At 44.6% G+C, this 10,690-nt stretch overlaps 1 protein-coding gene and 1 long non-coding RNA gene across 2 annotated transcripts; one reads left to right on the top strand and one right to left on the bottom strand.

Annotated features, from left to right (window-relative positions):
* Positions 1-831: 831 nt before the first annotated feature.
* Positions 832-7,132, top strand: LOC309593493 (ferritin light chain-like). Its single transcript, XM_082318160.1, has 3 exons — positions 832-1,020; positions 3,422-3,568; positions 4,885-7,132. The coding sequence occupies exons 1-3, from the start codon at positions 838-840 to the stop codon at positions 5,386-5,388; spliced, it is 834 nt and encodes a 277-aa protein (XP_082174286.1). The 5' UTR covers positions 832-837; the 3' UTR covers positions 5,389-7,132.
* On the bottom strand, positions 1,261-3,394 carry LOC309593494. The gene is made up of 3 exons (XR_014228859.1): positions 3,268-3,394; positions 2,006-2,104; positions 1,261-1,414 (listed from the first exon to the last, which is right to left on the bottom strand). It is a non-coding gene; the product is annotated as an uncharacterized lncRNA (long non-coding RNA).
* Positions 7,133-10,690: the final 3,558 nt, after the last annotated feature.

Here is a 10,690-nt window from a genome sequence, read left to right as displayed (position 1 = left end):
AAATGCTCAAGCAATAACACGCAGAGCTGCATCCATAGAGTAAAGCAGCTGAAAAAGTCAGAAACCTGTATTTTGAAGTGACTTTGCAAACTGAGGATTATTAAAATGCTAAAGTACTGAAGGTGGTTTAATCTGCCCACATAGGACCAGTTCAACACAAACATTTTTAGTACTAAATCAAGAAAGATGAAGGATTTACCCTGTAGCCAAGACACATACAGATACACTGTTCAGTTCCCAGGGTTTTTCCACAGACCGCTCCCTCCCCACGACTGCATCTGACTGCAAGCTACCATCGGCTGCTCGGGCCTCGACTCTGCCACGCTGCGCTTTCGCACATCGCTCGCTATTAGAAGGAGCTATTTAAGCGTGGGCGTCCTTGGCTACCGTCCCTCACATAAGCTGTAGAAATGACGAGTCACCGGCCGGCCCTTCCCGCCCTGGCAACCGACGCCTGGCAGAGGGGACGAGCGCTGGGGCTGAGGGGCGAGGCGCCGCGCGGCTTCGCGGGCTGCCGCGGGCCGGCCCGGCACCCGCCCACTCGCGCACCGCCGGCTGCGCCCGCGCAGGCCGGGCTGCGGCGGAGGCCGCCGACTGGGACGAGGCCGCCCGGGCGCTACGAGCTCCCGCCGCGCCCGCCCGCGGGCGCTCACGAAATGGCGGCGCTCGCCCGGCCGTCGCCGCCGCCCCCGAGGGCGGGCGGCCCCACGCACCTCCGGTCGGCGCGGGCCGGGAGGGAGGCGGGGAGGGGGCGGCCCGGCGCCGCCGTGCGCGGCAAGGTGTGTCCCAGGTGCCCGGGCTATATCAGGCGGCGCGGCGGGGCGGCGGGGCTGCCCCATGGCGGCGCCCGCCATGGCCGAGCCGCGCTCCAAGCGGCCCCGCGTCACGCTGCCCGCCTGCCCGGCGCACCACCCGCTGCTCGGCACCCGCGTGAGGCAGAGCTTCCCGCCCGTCGTGGAGGAAGGCCTCTGCGGTGTCACCGGCGCCCTGCTGGAGCTCGCCTACCGCCTGCAGGCGCTGGTAAGGCGGCGGGCCGGGGCCGGGACCGGGCGGGGAGGCCCCGGGAGGCGGCCGAGGGCGCGGCGGGGAGTGCAGCCGCCGGGCACGGGGCTATGGAGGTGCCCGGGGGCCGAGGCAGGTGCCGCCGGCGCCGTCGGGGGTTCAGGAGGGTTTCCGAGTCGGGCAGGGACGGAAGAGCCGTGCGTGCCCCGGTACCTGGCCCGGCGGGATCGGGGGGCTCCCTTCGCCCCGGCCGCTGCGGCGCAGCAGCGCTCCCGCCGGAGGCGCCAGCCGGCCGCGGGGCTGCCTGGGCGCTTACCCGCGGGGCCGCACGGCAGCAACGACGAAGGTCTGGAACAAGCGGGGGATGAAGCAGGCGCTCGTGTGTTGGGGTAATTCACACGGGGAGTTATGCCTGTGGAAAGAGGGACAGAAACAGGGAATGCTGACAGCTTCGGAGTATAACCCTCTGGTGTTTTTTTCCCAAACTTTGTATGTAAAATAGTCGTGTGTAGTTAACTGGTGAAATAACAGTTTGTGAACATTGCTGTTGGCTTAGGGTTTTTTGCTCCACGGGCAGGAATGTGGGACGTGAATTTAAAAAGTTATCTCTGATACTGTGTAACAGGCATGCCAAAATTGTGTCTGGCTACCCATCAAATATTAAGGCAACATATATTTAACAAAGCCATTAAAATAAAAAAAAAACAACAACCCAAATGATAAATGCCATCCCTTCTGATGCCAAACATCCACTGAGAAGGAACACAAACTATATTCAATATATCCCTGAGATCCTTTGATGAAACTTGGTGTCAGGTATTAGTCCAACAAAAATTTAAGTATGCAGTAAAACCTCTATTCGCTAAGCATGTGGATTAAAATAATACTAGTGACTGGTAGCTGGCTGGGATGGACAAAGCTCAATTAGAAATTGACTGTGGATAAATCAAACCTAGAAATGTAGACATCTTTAAATAGTTAATGATTGACATAAAAGATTTACCTTAATAGTTAAGCGGGTGTGGTAACTTGTGCTTTACTTGAAGTCATGCAGCACACTTGCACTGAGGAACTGGTTATAAAACACTGAATCTTGACTCTTCTGTCAACAGAAACATGAATGAATGACTTCAGGAAAAGGATTATGCAAATACTGCCATGAATGTTCTTAATAAAACATTCCAGTATGTACTTTCTCTTGAATGGCTTATGGTCACACGTGTATGTGTGTCACAGGTTTGCGGTATCTCAGGTGGCCATAAAAATACAAGAGAAAAACATAAACTTGTATTGTGTATATAACTTTTCTGCATTTTTTTCTAAACAGAGTAACATCAATGAAACACAAGTATTTCATATTCAAGCAGGGTAATAAATGAAAGCAGGGATGGCAGTAAGAAGCAGAAAAATTTATGAAATGGACACACTTGTTCCTTACCCCTCCTAGGCAATCCAGAGTATGTCCAAGAGACAAAAGCTGTGCTGTATTGCATAGGCATATTTAGGGAACCAGCAGGTCAAGACGCTGTAGCTCCTTCAGTTTGATTCTTCGCATATTCCCAGCTGCTGCCTCTCACTCTCCTTAACATTGGAGCTGTGCAGAGCCAGTGTTGAAACTAGTATAACCTGGTGGCTCTCCTTCACTACCTGGCTCTAATACATTCTCTTTATGGGACAGCAATATCATGGATAAAAGTCTTCTCATGTAAGAGGTGATAGATCTACTAGCGTTGTTAAGTGGTTAAAGTTGTTACTTTCCCATATAGAACAGAACAAGGCTTGCAGTGGGTTTAGGGTTGTAATACTTCTGAAGTATTCCTAGGCATGAGCTACCTACAATATTAAAGGTGTATACCGTATAATTCAGTAGCAGTACTCTTTATTTTGGAATAACATTATCCATAATGAAGCTGATAAATAGATGCAAAGTTGTGCTTGTTCGCTTTTTGGTATTTGCCTCATCTTTCTCATAACTTTGAAAGCTAACTTTTCACTGGAATGCTGACCTGAAGGGATAAACCTTATGTCCCCTGTGCTGGGACTATGTTTAAAAAACAGAACAAAAAATCCAAACAAAAAACCCACACAAAACACAACAACAGCAAAAAAAACCCCACACACTCCTAAGTAAAATATCCTGAGGATCTCTGAATGCTACTGAGAGAGAACATCAATACTACAGTTACCTGTCCAGTATTAAAGGACAGAAGGAGTTCTAGTAGAAGTACAGAAATTTTTCATTTAAGTCCATAACTACTTACTTACTTTATTGCAGAAATTTGGATTAAGGTCTTCGAAGTGATTGCGCTGGTAGAACAGCTTCCATTGGAAGGGTCTCCCGAGTTCTGATAAAGCCATCTTCTGCTGCAAGTGAGTCCCATATCCAGCAAATCTTAACACTTGTTTTTTCTCTGCTTAGGGTGAGTATTTTGATCAGTCACATGTGGCTCTACCAAACATTTCAAAGTTCTTCTTGCATCAAGCTCTGGAAGAGAGAAAAGCTGCGGAGGCTTTGATGAAGTATCAGCAAGAAAGAGGTGGCCACTACTGTTCTAAAACCATCCAGGTGGGTAGTAGACAACAAGCTTTCCAGCAGTTGCAGTCCACAGTAATTACTCTAACTTCATGCATTATCTTGTTGGTACTTCAGATCTCTGCATTCATCTGCTATTAGATTTCCAGATATAATTTCCCTGTCTTATTAGTGTACATGGTTTTGTTCTTGATTGTGATGCCTAGAAACTGTCAGACATACAGTCCTAACGCTATGTGGTTGCTTTCTAGCCCACAAGAATATGAACAGTGTTCCCCTTTTGCTCAGCTGGAGACTGCTGTTTCCAGTGTGCTGTAATGGATTATGAGAGTGTCCTTAAACTGTGCTGAAACAGCCCACTTGTCTCACATTGAAACTAAACAGAAGCCTAGAAGCCATTAGCACCTCTGAAAGGTGATAAGGAAGGAGGTAGAAGAAACATCCATCTTGGTGCAGCAGTTGATCTGTTGGAGCACAGCTCGAGATAGAATTTGAACTAGAGATCTGACTCAGGCTTGCACAGGTACAAAGGAATAACTCAAAGTTATCAGGGGGAAAAAAAAAAACACACCTCATTTGTTGAAGACCAAGGGGCTGATTCTCCTTTATCAAATTGGTATTCTGTAAATAGTTAATACAGAATGCTCTTCTTTGGCCTACCATAGCAGTTGTTAAGCTGTAGAAAATAAAAATATAAAGGCCATCTTGAAAAACTTTCTATTCAGTTTGAATCAGGGAAGACCTTACAGCGGCCTTCCAGTACTTAAAGGGGGCCTAGAGGAAAGATGGGGAGGGGCTCTTTTTCAGGGAGTCTAGTGATAGGATGAGGGGTAATGGTTTTAAACCGAAAAAGGGTAGATTTGGACTAGATATTAGGAAGAAATTCTTTACTGTGAGGGTGGCGAGGCACTGGAACAGGTTGCCCAGAGGAGCTGTGGATGCCCCCTCCCTAGAAGTGTTCAAGGCCAGGTTGGATGGGGCTTTGAGCAGCCTGGTCTAGTGGAAGGTGTCCCGGGCCATGGCAGGGGGGTTGGAACCAGATGATCTTTAAGGTCCCTTCCAACCCAAACTATTCTATGACAGGGTTTACTGGTGTAAGAATGCTGCTCAGGCATGGCTGCTGCTATCTAAATCTCTGTTCCTTGAAAAATTGCTTGGGTTCTGCCACTTCTGTATGTTTACAGCCATCCAACTCTGCAAAAAACAACAGGTGCTCCAAACTAGAAGGAGTTGTTGCAAAATCCTAGCACATCTTGTTTAGAGCGCCAGGTAAGTTGCGGGAAAGCATCAATGAATACAGTAAGATGAGCTGTTCTTCTGAGTAAATGTAATTCTGTCTTTGTTTTTAGAAACCAAACTGTGAGTACACAGTCGGTCTGATGAAAGCCCTGGAAGTAGCAATGGTACAGTGGAAAACTATGATACGATACTTTGAAGAGCTTTATGCCCTAAGTATTGAAAATGCAGATCCTCATAGCGCAAGCACTATCAAGAAACAATTTATCAGGCCCAAAATCTGGAAGATCAAGCTGATGGGAGATCTACTGACCAACGCTCGCAGGCTTGACTGTTCCCAAGATGGCAGAAATAGTCTTGGGGATTACTTTATGGACCGGTTGCAGAAAGAGTTCAGAACAGGCGTAGAGCCAGAGTCTGGTCAGCACTGCAGCCCCTGCCCGCCTCTCCAGCAGTGTACAGGAGCTGCAGAGGGTCTGAAGCGACCCCAGAGAGAATCCTCCCAGCACAGAAATGGCATAGGGCCAATATATGCAACCATACACTGCACTACCACGCTGCCACAGTGTAACGATGGGACAGGAGCAAAAGTGAAGCAGAGCAGGGAGGGACTTTAATGCTGTGGCTGTTGCAGCTACGGGGCAGCTCCTAAGGCAGACCTGTACAGAGGATGGCCTTGAGACCAGAACTCAAGAGACATGATGCTGTATTGCTCCTCCTGCTCTACACCCTGTCCCCTTGTCCTCTGTTGAGCCACTGCTCAAAATCTAGCCCATACCGTTATTTTGTTTAAATGATAGCAAGGTTGCTAGTTACCCAGGTTGTTGACATTAGTCACACTTTTATCTATGCAATTCCTAGAAGCCAAAAGCTTTTAAGCCTCTTTTCTGTCTTAAATGATTAATGATTAGTTAATGCAAATTATTTTTAACAGTACATATAACTTTTATTGAAAAAAAAAAAAGCAACTTTAATACAAGGAAACTCCTATGTGGCAGAAAATCCAAATATTTAGTTTTATATTATTAGATATTTTATATTACTAGCAGATACTTTACATTACTAACAAGTATACTAATATAATGAACTTTTTTTTAAAAAACCTTGTTTTAAAACAAGGTTTTCTTGTCTTATTTCTATCATAGTAGCAATTTAAATAAGTAGTCTAATTCATTTACTTACCACCCAGCTATTTCTAGTGGTATACTTCTGCTTGATGAAGGATGCAAACATTTCCTCAACAGTGGGAATAAGACAATGTGCTGGTTTTCTCCACAGTTATTTGCCTAGTTGGCTATTCTCATCTTCAGAAAGCAGATAAGAGTTAAATTAGGGGTTCTCATTAGATGTGATATTTACAGGTTCTAGTGCGTATTTTGCAAGTGTCACTGAAGACACTAGCTCTAGGGCTCTGTCCAGACCTAACCTAGGATGGTTGCTTTAATTACCGTACACACCCTTATTTCAGCTGGCTAAATTATGGTATTACTATGTGTCCTCGTTTTGGCTGGGATAGAGTTAACTTTCTTTCTAGTAGCTGGTATAGTGCTGTGTTTTGGATTTAGGATGAGAATCATGTTGATAACACACTGATGTTTTAGTTACTTCTGCGCAGTGCTTACACAGAGTCAAGGCCTTTTCCTAGTTCGCACACTGCCCCACCAGTGAGTAGGCTGGGGGTGCACAAGAAGTTGGGAGGGGACACAGCTGACCCCAACTGACCAAAGGGATGTTCCTTAGCATACGATGTCATGCTCAGCACATAAACTAGGGGAAAAGCTGGCTGGGGGTCTGCTACTTGGGAACAGGCTGGGCAGTGGTCGGCAGGTGGTAAGCAATTGCATTGTGCAGCACTTGTTTTGTATATTCTTTTATCATTATTATTTTCCCTTTCTTTTCTGTCCTATTAAACTGTCTTTATCTCAACCCATGAGTGTTTGTTTATTTTTTTTTTTTTTAATTCTCTCCCTCATCCCTCTGTGGGAGAGTGAGCGAATGGCTGTGTGGTGTTTAGCTTCCTGCTGGGTTAAACCACAACATGATGGTACTACTGCTATTTCTTGTATTCCCTATCTTGGTCCTCAGTAGAGGAATAGAGCACACAACTAGAATTGCATCATAAAGAGTGGCCGCTCGTTAGTTTTGCATTTCAATTAAGGCAGTGTTCAATTAGGGGGGGCTATTAGCACCACCAGGCATAAGGCCTTTCCTTTAGCCAGCTTGGTAAAAGTTCAGAGGTATCCAGATTCCTTCCACTCATCTCCTACAGGAATGCCTCTCTCTGTACACTGGCTACCAAGGTCACCTAAGAAGAGCAACTGGCTAGATCAGCTGCCTGCAGCTAGGGTTTTTTTTGTCATATACAGCATCTTTTTTGTAAATTGGGCTTTGCTTCATTGAAAGATTGTCTTGCACTTTTATTTAATACTGTAAGCCATACTCCTGTTATGCTTGAAAATAAATTCAGTTCAATGTTAAAAATAGCACTTTGCATCTACATTGTATTCCTCAAGTTACCACAGAGGCACACTAGTATTCTTCTCCAAGAGATTTTTTGCATACAAAACTGCACCAGTACTTTTCTGCTACTAAGAAAGTTACACAAAATGGAAGAGTGGACCACAGAATGAAAATAAATGTCAGAAAAGTACAGTAAGAATGCTGCACAATGAAACATTTTCAGTAGACTCTGACTTTTATACACAGCTGCAGTTAAGTAGCCATTTCTGCAAAAAACCCCACCTACTTTCTGTTGGTGTTGTAACACGACAGACAATTACAATGCAGATGCTTTCCTAATCTTTCCGTTAATATGATTAAACTTGGGGGGCGGGGGAGGAAATAACTTTAAAACAACCCCATATTCATCTCTCAAAATGTTGCAGTGTGCCACAAGAATGGCTTGAAGCCCTTTTAGCAACATGCTAGATTTGCCCATGTTGAGATGGCCGCTCTTTAATACAGCAGTAGTTTAAAAGATATTTCCATCTGGGCTAGATTCCATCACCCGTCCTCATGCTGAGCATACTTTATTCAACAATTAGTTCCACTGACTGCAACTCAACATGAATAAGAGCAATGGAATCCATCCCTCTCAGTATTAAAATATAGCTCCTTAAGTATGAACAGAGCAAAGTTACTAACTGAATTATAAATTAGTGCCATATAAAACCACTTCAAATACTACTGTTATGTTTGACCTACTTCTACAACAGTAGTCTTTAAGAGTTGGTAACCTTCCGAAATGTAGGTACAGCCTCCACCACTGTTTCCAGCACTTAAGACTGTCTTTTACCTTAAATGAGTTCCAGCATAACAAAAAGCCCAACATTTAAATTTTTCAAAGCAAGACTTACTTGCCTCTTCTTTTTCCCTGAAATACTGCCATGTCTGTTTCGCAGAGACTCTTCTCATACTCATCTTTGTAGCCAAAGGTATCCACACATTCTCAGATTTTAGGTCTTTCTCTCTCCCTTTTCCAAAACACATTTTGGGCCCTCTGCCTGAAGAGACAATTCTGTTAATTTTAGATAAACTCACCATCAGCTATTTTACCAGTCTCTATCCTCTGAAAAAGAAAAGAGAAATCAATCAGTTACTGTAGATAACAAGCTCTTCTTGTCCACATGGTGCTTCTGCTGAGAGGGCACATACGCTTGTGAATGCGATCTCAGACTTTGTTAACAATACCTGTGTATTGTATGAGTCTCTCCATGCTTCTCGGCACAGGAAGTACAATCCGCCTCTGCCTTCCCAGCTTCCTTTTCAATCACACCCTGAAAAAAAGGAGATGAAGGATGAGTGTGGGACAGGTATAAAGGCAACAACGCTTAGAGAAACTTTACAAATTCTCTTTCTCTGCTGAACGCGTGTTCGTACACACGCTCCTGTATCTGGACTTCCAAAGCAATGCCCAAACCATCCAAACACACAATCTGGGGCAGCTCAGAATAGCTATAGCAGCACCAGTACCCTAAATACAGTATTCAAACTGGAAGCTCTGGAGAGACCTAATCTTTACTGAAATTATGAGTTACAGCCACAGAGGCTTCCAAACAGGTATTAACAATGGCGTACTTCTGAACGCTTGCCATAAGCATTACCTGTGGTTGCATGGAAAGGGCCCTTGCTGCTGCCTACTCTCAGAGTGAGGAATTCGCTTAATGTCTCTAGGTGGAGATCATGCTGTCCTTCACCCTCTTCACTATGGCCACACAAAACTGGGAAGAGCACCTCAGGATCTGTTCTTTGCAAGGACTTTTTTTCAGGCCCCACCATACAAGGCAACATCTTTCCGGACAAACCTATCTTCAGGATTATACTGGAAAGCAAATGTTAGTTCTGGTGGCAGCAGCAGGGGAGGAGTCCTCAAGAATACCTTCACTGGAAGATCACTCCAAGCAGAATTCACCATCTGGACACGGCCTTCTCCTGACTTTTTCACTTAGGTGAATTCAGGCACTTAAGCATGTTCATGGGCAATTACTGACAGTCTCCTTGTATTGCCTGTCCAAGTCCCACCATTTGTTACCACTTTGCCCAAGGTAACCGCTCTGCGCCGAAGTCCCAGAGTGCCTTTTCCTGGGGTCAAACAAAAACTAGCAACACAGTAGCAGAATATGCTACAACACTGGCTAAATATTAGGGAAAATTACCTTTTCCACAACTTAAACCAAAGTTCTGGAGAGAGTTTAAGCGTCTTGAGTGGGTCACACAGCCAGCACCAAGCCTTGATACCCCAATTTACATGTTCAGTTGTTACAGCATACAACTATTTCTTATTTATACTTATTATGCATTATTGTACACCTAGCACTATTTTGAATACAAATTATTTTTACCTTTTTAACTGTTCAATAAAGATTTAAGAAAAAAAAAAAAATCTGTTCATTCCTCCTGGATCAAAAAACCTCTGTAATAACAGTGAAGTGTTTCCACAAGTTTGCTACTCTGCCTCTTGGAAACAGCTGGGAGATACACTTCTAAATGTGTAAGGGTGGTCAATAGCTGATCTCCTTGGGACATATCGCTTTTCAGCATTGGATACAGTGAAAGAACAAACTTTGTACAGAGTCCAAAACATATACTTTTCTCTTTAAATAAAAATTTTGTCTTTTGCAGATAATGACAGAATGTGACTAACAGTCCTTATCTTTGTCTGTACTCAAAGAAAGACATTTAAGTAAGTAGAAAACGGGGACTGCAGATTAGGAATTTTTGCAAAAACCAAATCATATAACTACAAAAGAAGCCATCATCACAATAGCCCCTGTGAGGAGTCATAGGCACAGGGACTGGGGGCTAGATCATTGATGGATGTTTTTTACCTTTTCAGATTCTCCCAGTCAGCCCTTTGCCCCACTGAAGACAGAGCTTTGCCTTTGATTTTGAATGACTTGAAATTTCACCAACATTTATAACTGCAGAATGGAGATTAATTTTAGCTCGTGGTACATTAAAAATACCCGTAACTATTTTAATCATGAAGTCAATGAAATCACACAGTTGAATTGCTAAAGTGCTTTCGTATTGGAAAAAGAACCAAATTTCTCATCTCAAATGATATTCCAAAAACAGAGTAAAAACTCTAGCACCCTTGAGAGACATTACCAAAAACCAACCCACTTCTCCAAGGTCCAAACTCTGCCACTGCCAGTTACCTGAAATAACCAATTCCTATTGCACAAGCAATCCAACGGCAGTGCAACTACCCGTGCAGCAAAATGCTACTTCACACGGTGAAGTCAATCTCTTCAAAGAGTTCAGAATAAAGGTAAACAGAGGCCGGAGTTGGAGGAAGGAGGCCGGAGTTTCAGAGGAACCTGAAATGCAAATTTATACATCGTAGCTCATGTGAAGAGTCATGTGAAGTGATAGCTGGACGTAACTCAGGCCTCAGCTCTCCCCCGGTACGTCATT

The sequence above is a fragment of the Platalea leucorodia genome (assembly GCF_965183815.1).
Source record: "Platalea leucorodia genome assembly, chromosome: 7".
NCBI classification, from domain to species: Eukaryota; Metazoa; Chordata; class Aves; order Pelecaniformes; family Threskiornithidae; genus Platalea; species Platalea leucorodia.
This window is presented reverse-complemented; position numbering and strand designations above follow the sequence as displayed.